The sequence below is a fragment of the Chrysemys picta genome, chromosome 6 (genome assembly GCF_011386835.1).
Source record: "Chrysemys picta bellii isolate R12L10 chromosome 6, ASM1138683v2, whole genome shotgun sequence".
NCBI classification, from domain to species: domain Eukaryota; kingdom Metazoa; phylum Chordata; order Testudines; family Emydidae; genus Chrysemys; species Chrysemys picta.
The window spans coordinates 126,195,207-126,221,018 of record NC_088796.1 but is presented as its reverse complement, the minus strand read 5'-3'; the positions used below and the strand labels follow the sequence as shown (position 1 = coordinate 126,221,018).

Here is a 25,812-nt window from a genome sequence, read left to right as displayed (position 1 = left end):
TTTTTCCTCAACAGTGAGGACAATGTCCCTGATTCCAAAGAAGTTAAAGACAAATTCCATAACCGTCTCATTGAAGCTTTAAGTGAATATGGACCAAACTTCCTTGCCTACTTTGCCTCCTTTGTAACAACTGGTCTTCTCTGGTTTGTCCACCACTCGCTCTTTCTTTACATAACAAAAACAACTCGATTTATGGGACTGCTCAACACATTTTCATTGGCTTTCATTGGAGGGCTTCCTCTCGCTTACCAGCTGACCAGTGAATTTGCAGAGAAGTCTCACAATGAAATAGAAGCTATTCAGGTCAGCTGTGTAATCACTTTCTTTGCCAGCATCTTTCAGTTTGCTATATGGATCACAGCTCTGTTCCACGAAAGGGAAACCTTGCATCCTTTGGCGAGGTATGGCGGCAAGGAACATGCTTTTATGTTTGCTAAGCTTGCTCTCTACCCTTGTGTCAGCCTGGGGGCCTTCTTTCTAACCTGCTTGTTAAGTAAGTTCAGCACAGCGATTTTTCACATCATGCAGATTGTAGTCCCCTTTGCTTTCCTTGCCCTGCGCATCCTTGTCAGGATTTCTTTGGCAATTATGAAGTCAATGTTGTCCCTCTCCAGACGGAAGAACGTAGTGTTAGATGAAGAGGAAACATGTTTGTCTCCTGCTGAAACACTCTCATAGATTTCCATGCAGCGCATGTGAAATTGTAACATTATTTCTAATTCTAACTGGTGGTGTTCTAACATAGTAGATGACTGGTCTATATGAAAGTCTACGTTGGCCATAACTGGGGCATCTTTAATGTTTAGCTAAAGGATCTCATGTCCCTTTCTTTAGAAATATAAGTATTTCTGTTACTTGGGTGAGTGGAGGAGCCAAAGAACAGCAGGATCTCCCTCCTTAACGGACTACCCACGAGGCAAAAATACTGCTTGAAGCATTACTGCAGTGATAATGCACTAGAAACACATCAGAAAATAAGCAGCATTAACCTGTTGCTCTGATATACATTATGAAAGTCAGTAACATGGCAACCACCATCAGAATGGTTGGAAGCTGATTGTGCCGCTATTGAAGGCGGAGGGAGGGGGCTGGAAATTGTGAAGGAGACTCCCTCTCGGCACCCAGGTGGGGGAATCCTCAAAAAACCTTTGTCCTACCCATGTAGAATGCCAGCGTCCCTTTATTTTCCTTCTGTGGCCCTTCCGCAAAGTCACCAATTCTGTGGCTGCACTTCAAAAGTTGCTTGTCTTTTGGGTTGCTCTACTGAGCATGTGCAGGCTGGAAGGGAATGTGTGGCCCATACACAATATTTCCCAGACGACCCTAACACAAACACAAATCCATTAAGTCAATCACGTGGTGTTGTTTTTAAAAAATATTTCTTAACCTGACAGGATTCATGTGAATAGTTATCATTTCAGGGTGTGAACCAGCCATATTCACCTCCTCCTGGGAAGAATGTTAAGAGCTGTGGGACCTGAAGTAGTTTTGTCTTCAGCTCTGAAACAAAGCTGCCAGCCAGAGATGAAAGACGTTTCTGCACTTTTCTCCATTATCCTATTAGCCCCCAGGGGAAACTCCCCAACAACAATCTGCAGCGGGAAATGTGATTTAGGGGACACTGGGAGCATGCAGCTGCTGTTCTTAACCTAATTCCTAGGTATGTGAGGGAGTTGGCCCTTTCCCTATCTAGAGGCTGCCCAGGGGGTTAATAGGATAACTCCCATAGGCTGCACAGCTCTAGGAGAGAACAAGGAGAACTGACCCAGCAGGAGGAGTTACAGTGCCTAGGTGGAAGGGAACTCCTTTCTCTTAGTTCCCCCACCCTCTTCTATGTGTGGAAGGAAGTTGTTACTTTGGGCCATGTGCCGCAGGGACACCTTTCCCCTGAAGAAGTCTGCAGGCTACATATTTCTCTTGGATAGAGTCATTAGCTTGCATTGTGAAATGTCTGTGCCTCATACTTCTGCTCTATTTAAAACTATGTGAGGAATCATGTTTACTCTTAAACACTATTGCAAGTAAGTAGAATAAATCTTATTGAAAACCACTTTAAAAAGTTAGCCCAGTTCAGATTGCATTGAAAGCACCTCTCCTTTTAGTACAGTGCACTTTAGTACCAAAATGTAGCAGTTGGTATTCTGCACCCTATTCTGAAGGGCTGTGTCTTGGGGAATATCAGTTTGTTTGGGGTTTTTTGTACCTGGTTTATGGTGAATAGCTTACAGTGGGGTTGTGTATTATGTTGCATATTGCTGTTCAGTGTGAGATCTGATAAAAGCAGTTTTGGTTCTGTTTTTGTTCTCATTGGTTTTAATGCTGCTATGCAATTGATATATTTGTATTTGTAATAATTTCAGATCAGTTAAAAATCAAAGCATCTAATGTATTTTTGTTCAGATTAAATCAAAACCTGATGATTAAAATTGAAACAATGTATTGGGAATATGTCTTTATTTTCTTGGAAAAATATTATTGTTCCATCTTTAACTTTAGCATCTTTGGACTGGAGTCTTAATTCATGTAATGGGATAAATCTACTTAGAACACTGATGTGTTTTGGCCAGAGGGTGAATCTGTAGGGTGCTTTTTTTATATTCCTTTAACCATTCTTTTTCCCCTTCAGCAAACTGTCTCTAGTCACCAATGATGTTAAATAAATTGGAGCCATGTACTCCTACATGTTTGTGAACTCATGGACTTACGTGAGAAGTCTACTTATGCATTAGAGGGAGAGTTTGGTCTAAGAAGATGAGGAAGCAGGGCATACAAACCTGGTCTAATGCAGGAAATATGTGTTCAGTAAAGCTTTGATGCTAACATCAATCCCACTAAATTTGAAGAAATCCTGACTCTCTTGTGAGGCTAGATTTAGTAGTTGAAAGATAAAATGGTTTAGACTCATAGGTTCATAGACTTTAAGGCCAGAAGGGACATCATGATCATCTAGCCTGACCTCCTGCACAGTGCGGCCTCAGAACCTCACCCCCACCACTCCTGTAATAGACCCCTAACCTCTGGCTGTGACTGAAGATTAGTATGAAAAATAAGCAGCCGCACTCCAGTGCAGCATGTCCTACAAACCGTTTTTGTTCCTGCTCTACAAGAGCAGTGAATGAAACTAGATTAACTCACTGCCGGACATAATCATGTTGATTAAATACCACCTTTGTTTTGAACCCCAATTATATTGGAAGAGTGGTGGCTAGCAAAGATTTAAGAGTCCCTTCCACAGAGAGCATTTTTCTACTTGTAACCCAGTTCACAATTCAAATTAGCCATTCAGGTATGGTTCAACTTAATTTTCCAAACCACTACATTTGGGGACAAACTTGACCTGAAAGTTCCTTTAAGAGGGAAGAGTGTTGGCTTTAGATTGGTCTGACGTATCTCTTTGTAAGTTCTTATGAAACAAGCTGCATTTTCAAATGAACAGGAACTGTGGACTCCATGACTGTCAAGCAGATGGGACAGTTTAAACTCCACCTTTTTACAGCAGGTTTCTACCCAAAATCAGTAAGGATTACACCTCTTTCTTTTTGAAACTCTTAACTGTTTTTATAAATGTTGCTTTTGCTCTAATGAAAATGGACAACTCAGAATTAAAGATTGTACCAAAGAATGTTATCCATTTTTAATCCATATAAAAACAAGTCGTTATTTCTTGGAAGTGAAAATGTTTACAAGTAGGATTGTGTGTTCATTTCCGGGGAAGATGAAAGTTGTGGCTCTGGCAATACTGACTGCTTCAGAGAACCTCATTTGCCCCTAAAGTAGAATAGTCGGCCTGGAACAAGCAATAGCAATGTGTGGTTGACCTCTGCAAATGTTCTCTCTCTCCTGCTCCTGTGTAATGCAACTGTGATCCCACAACGATGGCCACTTTTATAATTCCCTATCACGGTGTACAAAGAGGTAGATGCCATTAATAGCTACCTGTTCATAGGTTGTTTGCAGTTTCTAAGAATCTGCTAGCACATCTTTCTGTTTATTTTGTCTAGCATAACTTTGAAATGAAATGTCTCTGCAGTGGGCTAGGGAGAATGGAGTTAGCACAAAAACAAAACTATTGCTATGCAAAAGCATGGTAAAAGATGCAGTTTTCACCAGGGGCCCTCCAAAATAATGGAGATTAGGACATAGCTATTTTTAAATTGCATGAGCAGTGGATAACTGAGTTATCACTTCAGCTGGGTAAAAAAAATGAGTTCATTTTTTATTTATTAACCCAATGTGAGAATTTAGTGCAACTAACAAGTGTGCGCTCTTTATTCTTCCTTTTCCTCTCCATGTGTGATAGTGTAGCAGAAAGACTTGTAATCCAAGTTTCCTGCTGCATCGATAGGGGAACTCTTGAACATCTGGTCTATCTGTATAGCATTAAAAGAAAAGAACAATGTTATGTTTTTCCAAAGCAGTGTTTTAGCAACCTTCAACTTCAAACTCCAGCATGGAAGCAAGTATCTGCAGCCACTTACTCATTCTTATTTCTGAATTATTTTGAAAAATTAATAGAGAGCATTTAACAGCTTGAAACAGATGATGCTCTGTTAGCTAGTAATTCAGTAGGCCTCTGCAAGGTGAATGCTGTAACAATGGGTTAGTGGTAATTCCTAAAGCCACTGAGTAAAAGGATTTCAAAACACTCCTTTCCCTTATCCAAAAGAGGTTATTTTAAACTTGTATAACAGAATAGTCTTGCTGCCTTTCTAGGAAGCAATTGTTGTTATATACCAACATGCACTTGAGTGACAGATACAGTAGTATACAAACCTCTTCAGCAGTGAATTTGTCAGCCTGTGTCATCATCATGCGTTTTAAGCTAGTTAAAACAGACGCAGAGAGAAGATTAGTTAGATGCCTCTTTAAGTCAGAGTAAGGATAGCACAGTCACAGTTCCTCACAATGAAATAATTCTAGAATACTTTATTTTGCAACCTTGTCTTTGAAAAATTTTTAAGTTGCAGAAAAAAAACTCGCTACTACCATTCTATTTACTGTGTTGTTAAATTGTTTCCCCTCAGACAGCTGGCTAGTTCCCAACTGGATACCACCTGCACATGTTCAGTTGTGGTTTTAGCTCTGGAGGTACCAGTTGGGAAGGACAGCGAGTGTCCTTTGGGCAAGAGTCCTGCCCTACTTCCTGCTCAGAATGAGTCTTTACACTCCACATCAGCTGTTCTCTACTCATTCTGTAGGTTTGGAGTTAGGGCCAATCTACATACAAAGCTGTAATGCTTTAACTAACGGAGCAATTTAATAGCAGTTTAATTAAAACAGTACAACGTTGTGTGGCTATTCCGAGACTGGTTTAAACCTGGTTAATATTGGTAAATTTACAGGCACGCGCTATCCTGATCTAAACACGTAAGCATGCAGCTGTAGCAATTTGTAGTGGGGTTGTACCAGTTTAACTAGGTAGACTGATCTAGTTAAATTGGTGCAAATCAGTGTGCAGTCAAGCCCTAGCAGGGATAGGGCAGGATCACCTGTATGTTGGAGCAAGAAGAGAACTGGTGCATCTGGCTGGAAAGCATCCCTAGATGAGTCATGCTACTGCCCTTTGCAGAATTAAGAAGGATATAAAGGAGGATCTGGATCTGGTGGGGCGTGGGGGTGATACAGTGTGGAGGGGAGGGAGGGACTGAGGAGTTCACTTGTCTCAGGTTTATACACCACAAAGCCCACTATCAGTAAAAAAAAAAAAAGTTCAAGATGCTTCTTCTGCAAACAGCTTAAATATGCAGGCTAATATTTAAAAAACAAAAAATGTCTCTGGCATGCTCCCTAGAGAGGAGAATGGAAAGTACACTTGCCATGCTTTATCCCTGCAGGAAAACTCTTTTAATAGTTTTGTCATTCAATATACAACAGTTTAATTCAGTGTTGTCCACTTGTACAAATGTGTGGAACACAACTTTCTGACACACATATAAGGTTTTTCAACGGTATCTGCTTTGCTTAGTGGGGAAAAGCACCCGTAATTATCTTCCTGGGCATTATTACAATGTCAGTCATTTACTCTCATCTTGCATTCTGTTCATGCACTTTATTAATTTAACAATATGTAGTAATTTGAAAATTATAAAGCTAGTGAGCTGAAAAAAGGAAGGAATAAACCTGTTAATTTATCAGTTAATACTCAATATAATCCAAAATACACCTCTACCCTGATATAGCGTTGTCCTCGGGAGCCAAAAAATCTTACTGCGTTATAGGTGAAACCGCGTTATATCGAACTTACTTTGATCCACCGGAGTGCACAGTGCCGCCCCCCCGGAGCACTGCTTTACTGTGTTATATCTGAATTCATGTTCTAGCAGGTCGCGTTATATCAGGGTAGAGATGTACTTAGATCTCAACTGCCTACTATAATGTGACTATCGTGATTCTTGATAGGCTTGATAATAAACACAGAAGTAAACTTACTAGTCTTTGTGAATGTGTCCTTTACCATCTGGATCAAACATTCTGAATGCGTTTAGTATGGTCTCTTCCCCATCCATACCTGCAGAAAATAACATGCCAGTGTGTCCCAGCTGATAACACACTTCCCCCTGGTTGGAATCTTTCACAAGAACAGTACTCAGGCACAGTAGTACAATGGTTCTATGGTACTGGAAGTGCTGTCTCTACACGTAACAGCATTTGATTGCTATAGAGGTGTGCTTGAGGAGGAAAAAATGAGAGAACATATTTGGATTCTGTTGGAATAAATGGAGCTGACTGAGCAATTTTAAGGGGGAGTGAAAATTTTAAGACTTTTTTTTTTTAAAAGAGAGGGTGAGACTGCCTCTTCTGAATAGTAGGTGTGCGTATACCTCCTCTTTGAGACAGCAAATGGAGGTCACCTTTTCATTTCTGATGTCTGCTCAGATGTAAATTAGTCTAGGATCCTTTAAGAAATGACATGTTTAGTGGTCAATCTGACTTCACTGAATTATAGCCGGCTCTGCAATATCAGGCAGTAGTATAATTTGCAGTCAGGGAACACTATACTTACATTGTTATTTTGAAAATCAGTTTGAAATCCTAAGAAATATGAGACAATTCTATTATGTAAATTAATAATAAAAAGAATAAAAATTAGAGTTGCAAGGCCAAACTAAAAACAAAAATAGGTAGCTAAAAACAGCCTCAAGTCCATCGTTAGCTGTCTAAATAATTGGTTAGATATTTCAAAAGTGCTGAGAAGCCAGCTGCTGTTATCTATTTCTGTATAGCTGTTGTATTGGTGTAAAGTGTGGTGCGGGGAGGAGGGCCTGACAGGCTTTACGAAGTCCCCAGGAAACAGAGCGGAGTGGCAGCCAGGAAACAACACTGGGGATAGAGGGGTCTGCTCTGGAGAGAGTTTTGCATGGCAAGACAGTTTCGGGAGAAGTCAGATCCATCCCTACAGCTGGGCAAGCTCTGCCAGGGTCTCGAAATGGCATTACAAGTTTCACAGAGGTTTCTCTGCAGGCAGTGTAAAAACAAAACCTTAAAGAATTACTAGCAAAAACTGGAGCTCGTGTTAGAACACTCTCTCTAGCAGATGTCAGCTGGACCACGTCAATGTTAATCCCTAATTTCATTTTCAAATACACGTCATAATTGCCATGGAGTAAGGACTTACTCTTGCTACGTGCCTAGACATTTTAATTGACAAATACCTAATCAGGTCTCTGATGCAGGGGAGCTTTGACTATCATTCAGAATTACCAAGCTTAAGAATGTTCTCTGAGCAGTAAAGTTGAAGTAAATGATTAAAGCCTTTTCAAAAAGGAACTGGACATATGGGACGTTCAGATTAAGACTTGGTCTACTGCACTACAGAGTTCGGTTGATGTAAGGCAGCTTCCGTCGACCTAATTACATCAGTGTACACATTACAGCCTTGTCCGGCCAAGGTAAGTGCCCTCCTGCCCTGACATAACCCCATCGCCACTAAAGGCCCAGGGCTCATGTCCATGTAGTTGCACTGCCTTATTCACGTGAGCTGGTGGCTGTCTTGTCAATGTCATAGCTCCATGGCCAGGACATTGACGAGACAGCCGGGGAGCTCTAGCCCAGCGGCCCCCAGCTCCTTGCTCCCACTGGCTGTGCCTGCCCCACTCTCTGCTCAGGGAGCTGCCCCCGTCTCCAGCTGGAAGTGGGGAGCTGAGAGCCCGTGTCGGGGAACTGTGCAGAGCTGAGCCCTGGCTCTCAGCTCCCCACACTGCCCCTCTCCTGTCGGTGGAAGTGCTCCTGGGGAGGATGCGGCAACTCTAAGTCTACCTGACATTGACATACGTCTTTTATTATACACATGCCCTAAGGAACTTCTCAATAACGGTCTATATAGAGCAGGGGTGGGCAACCTACGGCCCGTGAGATCCCGCTGGGGAGCAGGGTCTGGGGCTTGCCCCGCTCCAGCCGGGGTGCTGGGTCGGGGGCTGCACCACGCGGCTCGGCCCCGCCCTGGCGCTCCAGACGGGGCACGGGGTTGGAGGCTGCACCACGTGGCTCCCAGAAGCTACAGCATGGCCCCGCTCCGGCTCCTACGTGCTCCAATGGGAGCTGCAGGGGCGGTGCCTGTGGATGGGGCAGCATGCAGAGCTGCCTGGCTGTGGCTCCGCATAGGAGCCAGAGAGGGGACATGCCACTGCTTCCGGGAGCCACTTGAGGTAAGCACCGCTCAGAGCCTGCACCTCTCCCCACGCCCCACCCCTGATCCCCCTCCTGCTCTCCAAACCCCTCGATCCCAGCCTGGAGCAGCCTCCTGCACCCCAAGCCTCTCTCCAGTCCCACCCCAGAGCCTGCACCCCCAGCCAGAACTTGCACCCCTTCCCGCACCTCTGCCCCAGCCCTGATCTCCCTCCCGCCCTCCAAATCCCTCAGTCCCAGCTCGGAGCACTCTTCTACACCCCAAACTCCTCATTCCCAGCCCCACTCCAGAGCCCGCATCCCCTCCCACACCCCAATTTTGTGAGCATTCATGGACCACCATACAATTTCTATTCCCAGATGTGGCCAAAAAGTTTGCCCATCCCTGATATAGATCGTATTAAACTCACCAAGTAACTTTGCTCCAAAGAGATTCAAAAACATTGTGAAATTAATGGGTCCAGTGGCTTCCTTGAGCATGGATTCTAGCTCCTCATCTTTTACATTTGTTTTACCTAAATTAAAGGAAAAGGTCTTTCAGTGTACAAATACCCATACTATTTAGAGTTATAATAGACAAAGCACCTGTCTTTGGTTCTAGGCACCTTTCCTACCACGTACTAGCTGTATGATTGCCCCCCAAACTACTTGAACCATTTCAATACAGCTTTCCACTTATTTTCTTCATTTTGCTTTGTAGCTTTCTACAATTCTTTAAATAGAATCCGCTCTTTAAATGACTTTTAGAACCATAGCACTTCTAATGCTCTACAAACTCAGTCTTGGCCAAATGAAGGGAATCTTTGTAGTGGGTGAGGGATGGACTTCAATAGCTGTAGTTGGCTTCTGAAAAGAAGATCTGCAAAAATCTGTCAAAAGGAGTTGATAAAGCTGTATGGCTGTACAAATCACTCCTTCCAATTACAGGATAATTATGGGGAAAATGTATACATGAGGCACCACTAATGGAGGCGTGACCACCAACCAGACCTGCAGGTGTAAACTAGAAAAAAAACAGAAGAGGCTTAAAGGGAGAGCATGCAAAATGGACTGGTTTTAGGTAATACATGGTTGCAGGTTTCATAAGACTTTCCTCCTTACAGCAGATGGCTCTTTAATCTAGCAGAAAAGTCGTTGGAAACTGAAGCTAGACAAATTTAGAAGATGCAATATTTTTTGCCAGTGAGGGTAATTACCCATTGGAACAACTTAGGCAGTGATACAGTGGATTCTCCATCACTTGCAGTCTTCAAATCAAGATTGGATAGCTTTCTAGAAGAGACAGTATAGCTCAACCAGAAGTTATGGGCTTTATGCAGGAATCACTGGGTGAGGTTCTGTAGCCTGTGTCATGCAAGAAATCAGACCAGATGATCACAGCTGTCCCTTCTGGCCGTAAAATATATTAATTTACACTTTTTTAAACGGCAGGTTTCTAAGGTTGGGTTAGTGGAGCTCAAATATTATTGAAAATGTGGGAGTTATAGTCCTAAAATATTTCAACACTTTAAAAAGAAACCTTCAATTTTCTGCACTAATAGTGTGACACTAGCTTAATCCTGATACAGTGTTTGGAGAAATTACTGTAGAATACTGTACTGTATTTTTATCTGGGAAAATACCATGCACCATTTGCATCAGGATGCTTCCCTACTATTTACTGTCTAACAGATCTCATTCTGAGGGAAATTAAGCCTGGCTCTCGACTTTAAAACCCTAAAGTTCAAGGTTGTTTGAGTTCTGGGGGGCTGATTTGGCCTAATAGAGAGAGGAGCAAACTGCGAAATTGGAATTCAGTTTACAATCCCACCTGCTTCCAAAGTTAAAAGGGGTTGGGTCTCTGGAACTCTGGTTATATTCTGTCTCTATTAGGTCTACAAATTCAAATATTTACAGTGTTAAATAATCCACCACTTGGCACTTACAACTACGAGTTTAAAGTGAGTAAGTATATATTAGCAAAGTATATCTCTGCTCTAGTGTACTTACCCAAAGAAGCATAGATGTCTTTCAAGTCTTCTTTATCTATAAATCCATCTCTGTTCTGATCAATTAAGGTGAAAGCCTACATGAAAGAATGAATATACATAGAATATATTCATGTTTTTATCAGTTGTAGCTTTAGAAAAGCTTCATGTATACCTGTGTTCAATACAAGTTTGAATTGAGAGGGAACTGTATTTCCCTATTTTTTTTTTTACAGTAAATACACATTCTTTAGTAAAAAGTTACATGAAAAATGTGTATGCCCAGCCTGTTAAGCTTTTACTTGTCATATTTCAGTTTTTCATTTCATTACTTACTAAAAAGTGATGGTTTGGTTTTGTCTCTTAATCATACTTTAAACTGCAAATCCCTCTCTTTTAATAAGAAATGTAAAGTGAGTATGAATTCTTTTTAAAACAACTCTTATACTACGGTGCTGAATATTTTCCAGAACAATATTACTCACTTTGAACTGCTGATCATTGAACAGACGTTGAGAACCAGAAGACAGTCACACTGATGTTTAGACATTGTGTTTTGTTGTTGCATCTCAGCTTCATTGCACAGTAATACAACAATGTGACACAAATATTATATTCTGAAAAAAGCAACAGAGGGTCCTGTGGCACCTTTGAGACTAACAGAAGTATTGGGAGCATAAGCTTTCGTGGGTAAGAATCTCACTTCTTCAGATGCAAGTCTGTTCACTCAGATTATATTGTGACTATGACTCTGTTTAACACTCTTTCCTGTTCCTTAACTTTTTCTTGTTGCTGGCAGTGAGGAGGTGCACGCGACACCTGTTTCTTGGCTTGTCTGCCTTTCCCCACTCCATATTTGCTTGCTGAGCACTGTGTGTAACACAGGGGCAGGCAACCTATGGCACGCGTGCCAAAGGCGGCACGTGAGCTGATTTTCAGTGCCACTCACACTGCCCAGGTCCTGGCCCCCAGTCCGGGGGGGCTCTGCATTTTAATTTAATTTTAAATGAAGCTTCTTAAACATTTTAAAAACCTTATTTACTTTACATACAACAATAGTTTAGTTATATATTATAGACTTAGAGAAAGAGACCTTCTAAAAACGTTAAAATGTATGACTGGCACGCAAAACCTTAAATTAGAGTGAATAAATGAAGACTCAGCACAGCACTTCTGAAAGGTTGCTGACCCCTGGTGTAACGTCAGGTACCATGTGTAAGGTACCATAGAAAATCCTTTGTGATTGATCTGTGCTCTGGTTGTTCTGGTGGAGATAAGACAGCACAAGACTACTCCCAACCAAGAGCTAAGTGCATTGCTGAAGCCAGAGATTAAGTACCACTGCACACGATATGAACTGTTGCTTTGGCAGAGACAAAGACACGGGATATCCTCATATTATGTGGAGAGGGGTCTAAACCAAAGGCACAGACCAGAATCCATCCCATCCTGTTTAACTCTAAGTCATGAATGTGCTTTATATAACAAGCTGGCTAGAACCCCATTTCTGAACATGTACAACCTTTGAGAAGTTCAGGTCCCAATTCTGTACCTGTGACCTGTCCCTAATTATATGTAACCAACTATATATATGCAGAGAGAGAGAGAGATCTTATATGGTCCTAACTCTGTACCTGTGACCAATCTTATTCAAATATATATATATATATATATGCCTCCTATATTGTCTTACTTCCTTAAATTCTTGGATCTGTGTCTGCTCAAAGTTGGAGAAGACATTAGAAGACGCTCTCTGAGCACGTTTGGCACCACCTTCCTTCTTTTTGGTTTTTCTGCTAGCCTGAAAAGAGATGAAAGAATAACTTTGATCTACACTGGGAAAGAATAAACATATCATTTACTCCGTTGTTCTTCTGAAATACACACTCCAATTAATACTTGAAGATCAGCAAAACATAAGTTAAAACTTTCTTTCTTTGCTAAGATACAACTCTTAAACATTCATACTTTAGATTTCAAAATTACTGCAAACACAATGCACTCCTTCAAACCATAGTACTTTTCCTAGGAGTATCATGCAGATAAATGCCCTGGTCTCCCACCTGAACGATGGTTTCCCACACGTGTTGAACTTACCATCGTTACTGGAGAGAGCTGCTGTGCCTTGTTGTCTTTGGGAATCTTACTTTATAAAGTGCCTCTCATATGGAGGGGAGGGGTTCATCTTTGCAGCTAGCATGTCCCAAAGGAGATGTCAAACTTCTGGCTCACAAGACCTGCTCCATACATGGACAGACTTCCAACATATCCCCTGGTCTCTAGTGGATAAACAACTGTTGCTTATACTTGAAATCTCCTTAAGTGATCTGCTGTCTAGATTACTGGTGATGAGCTAAAATAGTGATGGTAGCACACACACTATGATGTTACTATACATAACACTGCATAGCAGCTGTACTCAGTAATGGTAAATTTCTCTGGATTCTCCTAAATGTATGTGTCTCTTAATTGCAGAGATATGGGATTTAAAAGACTTTAAAAATAATTATTTTGGAAAAATGTTACCCTTTTCCTCCTTCAGATGTATTGCATTCTTTGTCTTTTGAATGGTTGATTTACAGATACAGCAAGTTGCTGCGGGTGCTATCAGAAACAAATAATCACGTCATGGCATACACCTTCAATGAGGACTTTTATTTTTGAAGAACTTAATTGTTGTTTGAGTTCTCACTTTTTGATGGGGGGGTTTCCTCCAAATTAAATTAAATTCCTCCTTCCCCCCTACCAAGCTACATGCAGACCTCTCGACACAGAGCACACAATGCTCACATGTCCCTCCAAGAGCCCATTCCACCTGCTCCAACCATATTTTTGAAGGCGCTGCTCCCATTTCTCTCATATAACTAACATATCGGTACACAAAATACATACCAATTGTACAAATACAACACATAAATATACAAATGATCTTAAGACATTCAAAATTATAACTAAATGTAAACTATATAACTTCATTTCTAGCACTACCCTCGATGCTCAAAAATATAGTACTGTCATTAAAAAACATGCTCTGACAATTTCAGTCATAGCTCTATTAGAGGTTAGTGTGTTTTGTGAAACAACTTCAAAGTGAGAAATAAAAGAATCATGATTCAACTGAACTGATCCTTTCATAAAAGATAAATGCAATTCACATTTCCAAGCTTTTTGAGTGAACTCAGCCTAGTGTGAAATTACCTGTGAAATGTCAGTTAATTAAATGAATTTCATTTTATATTATCATTAGTTAGCATTCACAACACACTCTGGAAATCAAAATAGTGCATCAACTCTATGCATGCAAATATCTAAAAGTGAGGGAAATAATTAAATTACTGGTTAGAGAGTTATCCATATCCTCTCATTACAGTGGGTGCTTTGTGGGATATTTTTATACATAACTTGACCTTTGCCTAATTTTGCCAGTAACTTTATTTTTACTGGAAACTTAGTATTGATATTTAGTGGGGGGGAAAAGAATAGTGCTCTGTTCTCAAGATATCAGTAAAGCTATATAGCTCTATTAAATATTTTGTCAGTAGGTTTTAAAAGCAGTACTGTGAATATTAGTATTTCTCATGTTCTGCGAAGCCCCTGCCTCTGCGGCAGTGCAGTTCCATTGTTCCATAGAGGGGATGGATTCTAAAGGCCATCCGATGAAGTGGGCTTTAGCCCACGAAAGCTTATGCTCAAATAAATTTGTTAGACTCTAAGATGCCACAAGTACTCCTGTTCTTTTTGCTGATAGACTAACACGGCTCCCACTCTGAATCTTGTGGAATTGAGTCAGCTAGAGGCTTCATGTGCATGATCACTCAGGATGGGATGTTTGAGGGTGGTGGGGTGACAGGATTGGTTTCTGTGTGTATGCTCCACAGCTCTTGTCTCGAGGAGGGCTGAAGTAGCCTCCCTTAGCAGCTCTGCAGATTTGTGACAGGGACAAGCTCCCCTGCAGCCAGGCTGGTTCATGGACTGAGGATTGCCTCCCAAGAGCACAGGAGAAAAACAGAAGTTGAATTTTACCACAGTTGCAGTACATCCAGGGTGCAGTTTATAACAGGACATTCTAAGCTGTGTACATTGTGAAGAACATAGGTATTGCCACACAGTAACAGATCAATTGTCCATTTAGCCCATTCTTTTTCAGTGATTTATGGCAGAGCATCGGAGAAAGATGTGTTGTGCTTTCATTTAACTACATAATCTATTCCCCGGGGGGAATATTTCTTCTTGAACCTAGCTAGTGACCAGTTTATGCCTTGATTCATTGAGAGCTCTTTGATTTGATAATCTAGGGGTATGTCTACACTACGAAATTAGTTCGAATTTATAGAAGCCGGTTTTATTGAAATCGGTTGTATACAGCCGATTGTGTATGTCCACACATAAAATGCTCTAGGTGCTCTAGTCGGCAGACCGCGTCCACAGTACGAGGCTAGCGTCGACTTCCGGAGCATTGCACTATGGGTAGCTATCCCACAGCTATCCCACAGTTCCCGCAGTCTCCGCCGCCCCTTGGAATTCTGGGTTGAGATCCCAATGCCCGGATGATGCAAAACAGTGTCGCGGGCGGTTCTGGGTACATGTCGTCAGGCCCCTCCCTCCCCCGTCACAGCAACGGCAGACAATAGATTCGCGCCTTTTTATCTGGGTTACCTGGGTTACCTGTGCAGACAACATGGAGCCCGCTCAGCACAGCTGAGCTCACCGTCACCATATGTCCTCTTGGTGCCGGCAGACGTGGGACTGCATTGCTACACAGCAGCAGCTGCTAACTGCCTTTTGGCGGTAGACGGTGCAGTAGACTGGTAGCCTTCATCGGCGATCTGGGTGCTGGCAGCCGTGGGGCTTGCCTTTTGGCAGTAAATGGTGTATTATGACTGTTAGCCGGCCTATTACAAGTCGGGTCATCGCACATTAGCAGAGTCTTCCCCGAGCAGCCGATTGTGCAATAGGCCTGAAGACCATCGTCATACACCGCCCCGTATTTGCTGCCAAGCACCCAGAAAGATGCCGAGGGCTATCAGTCACGCTGCACCGTCGTCTTAAGATGTAAAAAAATAGATTTTCTCTGTATTCATTTCCTTCCCCCTCCCTCCGTCAAATCAACGGCCTGCTAAACCCAGGGTTTTCAGTTTAATCTTTGGGGGGGACCAGTCTGTGACAGTTGTTTGTGTCTCTCCCTGATGCACAGCCACCATTCTTTATTTTAATTCCCTGTGCCTGTACGCCATGTCGTCACTCGGCCCCCCTCCCTCCTTCCCCTAGGCCGTCAGATACTACGTTTGCGCCACAGCTCGAGCCGAGAAGCGGTTCGCGCCTTTTCTTTGAATTCTGGGTTGAGATCCCAATGCCCGGATGATGCAAAACAGTGTCGCGGGCGGTTCTGGGTACATGTCGTCAGGCCCCTCCCCCCTCGTCACAGCAACAGCAGACAATAGATTCGCGCCTATTTACCTGGGTTACCTGTGCAGACAACATACCACGGCAAGCATGGAGCCCGCTCAGCTCAGCTGAGCTCACCGTCACCATATGTCCTCTGGGTGCCGGCAGACGTGGGACTGCATTGCTACACAGCAGCAGCTGCTAACTGCCTTTTGGCGGTAGACAGTGTAGCATGAGTGATAGCCGTGGGGCTGGCAGCCGTAGTGCTGCATTGCACCAGCCCCTTCCAGGCGATGGTATATTATGACTGGTACCCATCGTCGTCATACTGGTATGGCTGTCAATCATGGCCACCTGGGCAGACATGCTACTGTTTTGATGATGACGGTTACCAGTCATAATATACTATTTTCTGCCAATTGCCCAGTATTGTCTGCTAAGCACCCAGAAGAGGCCGAGGGCGATGCTGGGTGCTGGCGGACGTGGGGCTGGCAGACGTGGGGCTGCATTGCTACACAGCAGCAGCCCCTTGCCTTTTGGCAGATGATGGTATTTTATGATTGGTACCCATCGTCGTCGTATTGGTATGGCTGTCACTCATGCTGCAGCGTCGGCTGCCACCTTAAGATGTAAAAAATAGATTTGTTCTGTGTTCATTTGCTTCCCCTTCCTCCGTGAAATCAACGGCCTGCTAAGCCCAGGGTTTCCAGTTTAATCTTTGGGGGCACCATTCTGTGTGACAGTTGTTTGTGTTTCTCCCTGTTCCTGTACCTGTACGCCATGTCGTCACTCGGCCCTCCCTCCCTCCCTCCCTCCCTCCCGCCCTCCTTCTCCTGGTCCATCAGATACTACTTTCGCGCCTTTTTTCTGACCAGGCGCCATAGCTAGCACTGGGATCATGGAGCCCGCTCAGATCACCGCGGCAATTATGAGCACTATGAACACCACGGGCATTGTCCTGGAGTATATGCAGAGCCAGAACATGCCAAGGCGAAACCCGGACCAGGCGAGGAGGCGATTGCAGCGCGGCGACGAGAGTGATGAGGAAATTGACATGGCCATAGACCTCTCACAAGGCACAGGCCCCAGCAATGTGGAAATCATGGTGTTACTGGGGCAGGTTGATACCGTGGAACGCCGATTCTGGGCCCGGGAAACAAGCACAGACTGGTGGGACCGCATCGTGCTGCAGGTGTGGGACGATTCCCAGTGGCTGCGAAACTTTCGCATGCGTAAGGGCACTTTCATGGAACTTTGTGACTTGCTTTCCCCTGCCCTGAAACGCCAGGATACCAAGATGAGAGCAGCCCTCACAGTTGAGAAGCGAGTGGCGATAGCCCTGTGGAAGCTTGCAACGCCAGACAGCTACCGGTCAGTCGGGAATCAATTTGGAGTGGGCAAATCTACTGTGGGGGCTGCTGTGATCCAATTTGCCAGGGCAATGAAAGACCTGGTGATAGCAAGGGTAGTGACTCTGGGCAACGTGCAGTCAATAGTGGATGGTTTTGCTGAAATGGGATTCCCAAACTGTGGCGGGGCCATAGACGGAACCCATATCCCTATCTTGTCACCGGAGCACCAAGCCACCGACTACGTAAACCGCAAGGGGTACTTTTCAATGCTGCTGCAAGCCCTGGTGGATCACAAGGGACGTTTCACCAACATCAACGTGGGATGGCCGGGAAAGGTACATGATGCTCGCGTCTTCAGGAACTCTGCTCTGTTTCGAAAGCTGGAGGAAGGGACTTTCTTCCCGGACCAGAAAGTGACCATTGGGGATGTTGAAATGCCTATCATGATCCTTGGGGACCCAGCCTACCCCTTAATGCCATGGCTCATGAAGCCGTACACAGGCAGCCTGGACAGGAGTCAGGACCTGTTCAACTACAGGCTGAGCAAGTGCCGAATGGTGGTGGAATGTGCATTTGGACGTTTAAAAGCGCGCTGGCGCAGCTTACTGACTCGCTCAGACCTCAGCGAAAAGAATATCCCCATTGTTATTGCTGCTTGCTGTGCGCTCCACAATATCTGTGAGAGTAAGGGGGAGACCTTTATGGCGGGGTGGGAGGTTGAGGCAACTCGCCTGGCCGCTGATTACGCGCAGCCAGACACCAGGGCGGTTAGAGGAGCACAGCAGGGCGCGGTGCGCATCAGAGAAGCTTTGAAAACGAGTTTTGTGACTGGCCAGGCTACTGTGTGAAACTTCTGTTTGTTTCTCCTTGATGAACCCTCCAACCCCCCCCCCCCCCCCGACCCGGTTCACTCTACTTCCCTGTAAACCAACCACCCCACCCCACCCTCCCCTCCCCTCCCGCTTGCAGAGGCAATAAAGTCATTGTTTTTTCACATTCATGCATTCTTTATTAGTTCCTTACAGAGGTAGGGGGATAATTGCCAAGGTAGCTGGGATGGGTGGGGGAGGAGGGATGGAAAAGGACATACTGCATTTTAAAACTTTAACTCTTATTGAAGCCCAGCCTTCTGATGCTTGGGCGATCATCTGGGGTGGAGTGACTGGGTGGACGGAGGCCCCCCCACCGTGTTCTTGGGCGTCTGGGTGAGGAGGCTATGGAACTTGGGGAGGAGGGCTGTTGGTTACACAGGGGCTGTAGCGGCGGTCTCTGCTCCTGCTGCCTTTCCTGCAACTCAACCATACGCTCGAGCATATCACTTTGATGCTCCAGCAGACGGAGCATTGCCTCTTGCCGTCTGTCTGCAAGCTGACGCCACCTATCGTCTTCAGCCCGCCACCTCTCCTCTCGTTCATGTTGGGCTTTTCTCATCTCCGACATTGACTGCCTCCACGCATTCTGCTGTGCTCTATCAGCGTGGGAGGACATCTGCAGCTCCGTGAACATCTCGTCCCTCGTCTTACGTTTTCTCTTTCTAATGTTCACGAGCCTCTGCGAAGGAGAAACATTTGCAGCTGGTGGAGGAGAAGGGAGAGGTGGTTAAAAAAGACACATTTTAGGGAACAATGGGTACACTCTTTCATTACAAGGTCGCATATTTCGGCTTGCAGGCAGCCATCGTAGGCCACAGTGTTTTGGCTTTTTTAACCTTCTTAACATGCGGGAAAGGTTGCAAACAGCAGCGCATTTCCCATATCAAGGATGAATTGGGTTGTCCATTTAAAATGGGGTTTCAATGTAAAAGGAGGGGGCTGCGGTTTCCCAGTTAACATGCGGCACAAACACAAGTAAACCCCCCCCCCCCCCCCACACACACACGATTCTCTGGGATGATCACTTCACCCCTCCCCCCCACCGCGTGGTTAACAGCGGGGAACATTTCTGGTCAGAATAGCAGGAACGGGCGCCTCTGAATGTCCCCCTTAATAAAATCACCCCATTTCAACCAGGAGAGCTTTCTGGAGATGTCCCTGGAGGATTTCCGCTCCATCCCCATACACGTTAACAGACTTGCTTGCTTTTTTTTTGTAATGTTTACAAATATTTACAAAGTTACACTCACCAGAGGTCTCCTGTGTGCCCTGAGGGTCTTGGGTGAGTTCGGGGGTTACTGGTTCCAGGTCCAGGGTCACAAACATATCCTGGCTGTTGGGGAAAACGGTTTCTCCGCTTCCTTGCTGCTGTGAGCTACCTACAGTACCTCCATCGTCATCTTCCTCGTTCCCCGAACCGTCTTCCCTGTGTGTTTCTCCAGTGAGAGAGTCATAGCACACGGTTGGGGTAGTGGTGGCTGCACCCCCTAGGATCGCATGCAGCTCCGCGTAGTAGCGGCAAGTTTGCGGCTCTGCCCCGGACCTTCCGTTTGCTTCTCTGGCTTTGTGGTAGGCTTGCCGTAGCTCCTTAATTTTCACGCGGCACTGCTGTGTGTCCCTGTTATGGCCTCGGTCCTTCATGGCCTTGGAGATCTTTTCTAATACTTTTCCATTTCTTTTACTGCTACGGAGTTCAGCTATCACTGCTTCATCTCCCCATATGGCGAGCAGATCTCGTACCTCCCGTTCGGTCCATGCTGGAGCTCTTTTGCGATCCTGGGAGGACTCCATGACGGTTACCTGTGCTGATGAGCTCTGCGTGGTCACCTGTGCTCTCCACGCTGGGCAAACAGGAAATGAAATTCAAACCTTCGCGGGTCTTTTCCTGTCTACCTGGTCAGTGCATCTGAGTTGAGAGCGCTGTCCAGAGCGGTCACAATGAAGCACTGTGGGATAGCTCCCGGAGGCCAATAACATCGAATTCCGTCCACACTACCCCAATTCCGACCCGCAAAGGCCGGTTTTATCGCTAATCCCCTCGTCGGAGGTGGTGTAAAGAAACCGGTTTAAAGGGCCCTTTAAGTCGAAAGAAAGGGCCTCGTTGTGTGGACGTGTCCAGGCTTAATTCGGTTTAACGCTGCTAAAGTCGACCTAAACCCGTAGTGTAGACCAGGCCTAGTTTATATAGCTACAGATGCCATTCCTATTTATAAAAATATCTAATCTTTTAAAAGTTTTGTTGCAACAATACTGACAGAGGGTTTCATGGCTTAATTCTACATTATGTGTAGCAGTCATTCCTTTTATCCCTTCTAAACTTGTTGCGCTTTAATTTCATCAAGTACCATTTTGTTCTTGTTTTACGGGACAGAAGTAGGAAATGCTGAACCTGATTCTCCATTGCCCTGAAGCTGATTGTCATCTACACCAGTGCTCCATGAGAATGACTACACAAGGGTGCAGTACAATAGAAAATCAGGTCTGCTGCCACCACCATGGGAAAATGCAGCTGCTCCCTGGAGGTTTTGTTCACCTTTGAATTATCTTCAAAAGTGAGCAAGGAACTATGTAAATAACATACACTGCCCCTCTACACACACAAATAGGTTGCAAATTTCTGTTTTGCAAAAATGTGATTTGACGCCTCCATTTTAAACTCAGGTTAGTTTAAATAAACATAAGTAAAAGACGTTTAGAAAAAACAGCTTGAACTTCCAGCCAGGTTGAAGACATAAGCTTACAAAGGAGAAGAAATGTTATGTGTGGTATGGTTAACTTGTGCTGTATTGAAGATGGGAACTCTAATAGGCAAGACTCCAATAGTGCCTCACAGCGAAGGGCTAATTCATTCTTATTCTGTTTAATTGACTTTCAGAACCCATTGCACAGAAAATATTAAAATGATGATAGCCGTGGACTGAAAAAGGCAAACAAAAAGGCATAAAGAGGATTTTAAAATATAATTCCAGCATGCATTAGAGCCTCTTGAAACAATCTAGAATTAAGTTGTGGATATAAATGCATAATTGTAGGGGTTTTGTATATTTTAATATAGCTATCTGAATATTTCCCTAGAACTCACAGGATAAAGCTTTTTAAAATGCAAATATAAACTATCCAAAGTACCTGTTAATGAGAGACATTTTGCTTTTATCTGTACTTAATTAACATAATTAGTATGAAATTGTGCAAGGAACTATGTAATCAGTCTAGCTTTCCCTCAAGCTATTCTAAGAATGTATAGTGAGATGATTTTTCAGAGTCCTTTATTTAAAAATAGTTTCTTACATTGGATGAGCAGGAAGCATGGAATGGCAAAATCTAAAGATAACACACCAGTCCTTAAACTAGGGCCCTCAGAGACTATCAGAATACAGCATAATTAGCAAATGTGCTTGCAGCTGCCTCTGCTACTAAGAGATGAGATGAGAGACTGCTTCTCTCACAGATAGTGTGGAGTGCTAAGACACACAAAAAATTCTAATATACTACACTTTCTTATAATACACATGTGCCTTCCACCATATGTAAGTTATACTTCAATTCTGCACTGGACTCTAGTACCAGAGGTGTTTATATTCTTGAGGAATCCCATTAACATTAATGATATCCTGTCCGGCCATGTTGGTCTGTGTTAGTTGTTCACAGTGCAGGAGTAGGCACCAAAGGGAAACACTTGTAAACATGTTTTGTTTGTCATTTACATAAAAATGTCTGTAGACGGATTTCATACAGTACTTCTTCTTCAAGTTGGAGACAATACACTCATCTGCACCTCTAGATTCAATGGCATTTGGAATAGAGCTTAACTGTTTTAGCCTGTCATCACACCTTTGGTAATTCAAGCTAAGAGAGCTGCTGCAGGAACAGGTTTTATATATTTATTTTATTTTTATTTTTTTAAAAAGTCACCTAGAATTTCTTTCATATGGAATAAAAGGAGTTTAGAGGTAAATAGAAATAAATGAATAAAAAATACCTGCTGGTTGTTACTGCATGAGGCCACCATTTCTGTAATGTAATTTCTCAGCCATTTTGCAGGCGCAGTTCTAGAAATCTGGTGATTTTATGTGACGTGATACCCTTCTGTGTATAGGTGATGAATATACCTTTCCTTATTTGCACACACCATGAAGTAAGTGGGTTGTAACCCACACAGGGTTCAGGACCCTGCACTCCGTGTCCTTGGCGCGCACACACCATCTGACAGATGCAAGCCCTCTGTTGTTTTCCCTGCACAGAAGAGGTGCCCAGGGGAGTGACTGATAAGCAATGCAGAGGTGGCCACTGCCTCCATGGGATTCAGGGCCTGGGTAAAATGTGCTAAACGGCAGAGATGTCTGCAAGCCCAATGCTCAAAACTGCTGTGTGACACATATGTGGAGGCATGAGAGATCTTGTGTGTGGGTGTGTGATGTGCAAGCGTCGGGGGGGTGTTGTGTTGGGGTGGGACTCTGGTGTGCGTGTGGCAAGGGTGTGAGGTGTGTGTGTGTCAGTTGCATGTGTAAGTCTGTCCATGTTGGGTGTCGGGGGAGGCAGGGCTAGCCCTACCATGAGGCAAACTGAGACGGCCGCCTCAGGTGCCAGACTGGGGGGAGGAGGGTGCCACTAGGACCCAGAGTGTAGAAAATTCTGTCTGCTGCTGGTGCATATGTATTCTCTCTGCTCTAGATGCACAGAGATGGTGGAGTGCTGTGTCGGTGGAAGGAGGACAAGAGACATAACAGGCAGGCAGGAGAAAAGGTGAGAGGGAATAACAGAAAGCAGCAGGAGCTGCAGGGAGAGAGGAGGAAGAGCCTCTTATGTCCCTCTCTAGGAACCCCCAGGAGCCTGGGCTGATTAACACCAGCTTCTCAGGGAGCTTCCTGTTTCCTGCTGCTTCCCTGAACCCACTTGAGGAGAACAGGCAGTCAACTGAAGTAGTAGGAGCTAGTTAGGCCCTTAAGACACTGATCTCTTCCCTCACTCAGGCCCTGCTACCTGCTTATTTGTCCCCTTCAATGAGTGTTGAGAGCCACTATAGCTGGCACAGAACAGCAGTCATGAGTGAAAGAAGAAAATGTCCCTCTGGGACAGCATTCAGAAAAAGCAAGCAAGCAAAGGAAGCTTTTCTATCCAAGCAGGAAGGAGCTCTCCTGAGATACATAGACACAAATGTTCACGGTGGAGAGGCTATGGCTTATGTACTCAAAAACCAAGAATGCTGCATACTGTTTTTGTTGCAAACTCTTCCAATCTAATGTTCCAGCCACATTGGGTTCTACAGGAACAAAGGACTGGAAAAATCTGGCTAGAAATCTGGCATGCCATGAGGAAGCAGCAAATCACCAGAGAGCATTCCATAGGTGGAAAGAGCTTGAGATGAGACTAAGGTTAAAGGCCACCATAGATGATCATCATCAACAGAAGATTGCATCAGAGTCTCTTTACTGGCAAAATGTTCTGAAAAGGCTCATTGCTATTGTGAGAATGCTTGCTACCCAAAACCTAGCACTGCGTGGCACTTGTATTTGCCAAACAATGGAAACTTCCTTAAAATTGTGGAGCTGATGGCTGAGTTTGATGCTGAACTCTAGGAGCATCTAAGAAGAATCCCCACCCAAGAAATGTACACACACCACTACCTTGGAAAAATTATTCAAAATGAGATCATATAGTTACTGGCAACAAAAGTCAAACAGCAGATTTCAGATCTGAAGTCAGTAAGAGATTACTCTGTTATTCTGGACTGCACACCTGACATCAGCCATACGGAACAAATGACTTTAATGGTGCGTTTTCTAACAACGGAACCTAGTGAAAATGTCCCTGCAATGGTGACTGTCAGAGAGCATTTTCTAGAATGTATTGACATTGATGATACGACAGGAGCTGGTGTGACAAATGTGCTTCTTAAAAAGCTGGAAGATACGGGAATTGCGATAGCTGACATGAGAGGTCAGGGCTACGATAATGGTGCCAACATGAGAGGAAAGAACAGAGTGCAGACACGGATCCGAAAGTTAAACCCTCGAGGTTTTTTTGTCCCAGTTCTCATACATTGAACTTGGTGGTCAGTGATGCAGCATCAGCTTCTAGTGAGGCTGCTGAATTTTTTAATGTAATTCAAAGCATGTATGTATTTTTCTCTGCATCAACTCATCGATGGCAAATTTTGAAGCAATATCTGGGAACATCCTCTCTGACACTGAAACCACTGAGTGCCACACGATGGGAAAGTCGAGTGGAGGTGATAAAGCCTATCAAACACCAAATTGGGAAGAAAGATGATGCCATAGTTGGCATTATGGAGAATAACGCTATGACAGGAACTGTTCGTAGGAGAACAGTGGCAGAGGGAAATGGAATTACCAGAAACATACATAACTTCAAATTTCTGTGTGGCTTAGTGTTGTGGCATGACATACTGTTTGAAATAAACGTTGTAAGCAAGAGACTCCAAAGTGTTGACCTTGATATATCTGGAGCAATGGAACAACTGGACAAAGCAAAGTCACACCTACAGTCTTACCGGTCAGATGAGGGATTTCAAAACGTTCTGAAGAGTGCACAGAAGTTAGCAGAGGAACTTCACACTGAAGCTATTTTCCCACCCATTTAAGAATACAAGAGTCACCAAAGAAGAAGACATTTTGATTACGAGAAATGGGATAATCCCAGAAGAGACCCCAAATAACAATTCAAAGTTGAATTCTTTAACCAGCTGCTAGATTGTGCAATACAGTCAGTTGAAGAACGTTTCATGCAGCTCAAGGAACACAGCAGTCTATTTGGGATGTTGTAGGATACTCCAAAACTCCTCACTATACCTGAAGAGGACCTACACCAGCAATGCAGGGCACTAGAGACCGTGTTAACACCTGATGGTATGCGTGATATTGATGCAAGTGATTTAGGTGATGAACTGATACATTTCAGCAGGATCAACTCCAAAGGCTGTTCTGGAATACATGTCCACAAATAAGATGACCCCCTTCTTTCCAAATGCTTTTGTTGCTCTGCGCATACTTCTAACACTTCCTGTAACAGTTGCTAGAGGAGAATGCAGCTTCTCCAAGCTGAAGTTAATAAAAACACATCTACGCTCCACAATGACACAGGAGAGGCTGGTCGGCCTTGCCCATGCCACCACCTCAACAGAGCATGAGCTGGTCCAGACGGTGCCCCTTCAGGAAGCGGATCAAATCTCTGCAACCAGGACGGCCCGGAAAGCACCACTTTGATCATTCAAACAGACAGACATGCCAGTGTTTGCTCTGCAGACAAGGCCAGTCACATTGGCCGGGCAGGCGTTTGCCCGTTCCGTGTCACTGAACATGTCTGAGCAAGGCACTTTCCGTTGTTTGTTCCTCGGAGACCTTCCAACGCTTAGGCCCAAGCGAGGGGGCCTCAGTCGAGCGCCCGCCTCAGGTGCCAAAATGGAGTCGGGCGGCGCTGGGGGCAAGTCTCGGGGGCGGGGCTTGCACCTTTACCGCCGGGGCAGCCTTGGGGCCCCGCTAACGTTAGGCGCGCGCGCGGCTAACGGCTCTGCCGGCGGGGCGGGGCGGGGCGGGGCGCGCGCTCTGCCAGGCTGCCCCGCCCCCGCTCTGGGCGGCTCTCCCCGCCACACGC

General features: G+C 44.5%; 3 protein-coding genes across 8 annotated transcripts in view; 1 reads left to right on the top strand and 2 right to left on the bottom strand.

The window, feature by feature from the left end:
- TMEM175 (transmembrane protein 175) overlaps nt 1–2,437 on the top strand; it is a 44,330-nt gene extending 41,893 nt beyond the window's left edge. For all 3 annotated transcript variants that reach the window (XM_024110762.3, XM_008174220.4, XM_042845380.2), the window contains one exon: nt 15–2,437. In XM_024110762.3, coding sequence (XP_023966530.2) covers nt 15–678 — 664 coding nt within the window. In that variant the 3' untranslated portion in view covers nt 679–2,437. The remainder of the gene's footprint in view (nt 1–14) is intronic.
- MYL5 (myosin light chain 5) lies at nt 1,379–25,750 on the bottom strand. 4 transcript variants are annotated; one of them, XM_005308967.5, is made up of 8 exons: nt 22,181–25,750; nt 12,690–12,871; nt 12,286–12,393; nt 10,615–10,690; nt 9,036–9,140; nt 6,430–6,508; nt 4,774–4,822; nt 1,379–4,370 (listed from the first exon to the last, which is right to left on the bottom strand). In XM_005308967.5, exons 2-8 carry the CDS (start codon nt 12,690–12,692, stop codon nt 4,269–4,271), a joined length of 522 nt encoding a protein of 173 aa, XP_005309024.1. In that variant the 5' UTR covers nt 12,693–12,871; nt 22,181–25,750; the 3' UTR covers nt 1,379–4,268. The 4 variants fall into 4 exon arrangements, with proteins under 4 accessions (XP_005309024.1, XP_005309022.1, XP_065405871.1 ...); XM_005308965.5 differs by lacking the exon at nt 12,690–12,871 and having other exon boundaries at nt 1,379–3,895; nt 4,256–4,370; XM_065549799.1 differs by having other exon boundaries at nt 24,713–25,750.
- On the bottom strand, nt 18,316–21,963 carry LOC135972302 (uncharacterized). Its single transcript, XM_065549797.1, has 2 exons — nt 19,452–21,963; nt 18,316–18,903 (listed from the first exon to the last, which is right to left on the bottom strand). Exons 1-2 carry the CDS (start codon nt 19,990–19,992, stop codon nt 18,434–18,436), a joined length of 1,011 nt encoding a protein of 336 aa, XP_065405869.1. The 5' UTR covers nt 19,993–21,963; the 3' UTR covers nt 18,316–18,433.
- Nucleotides 25,751–25,812: the final 62 nt, after the last annotated feature.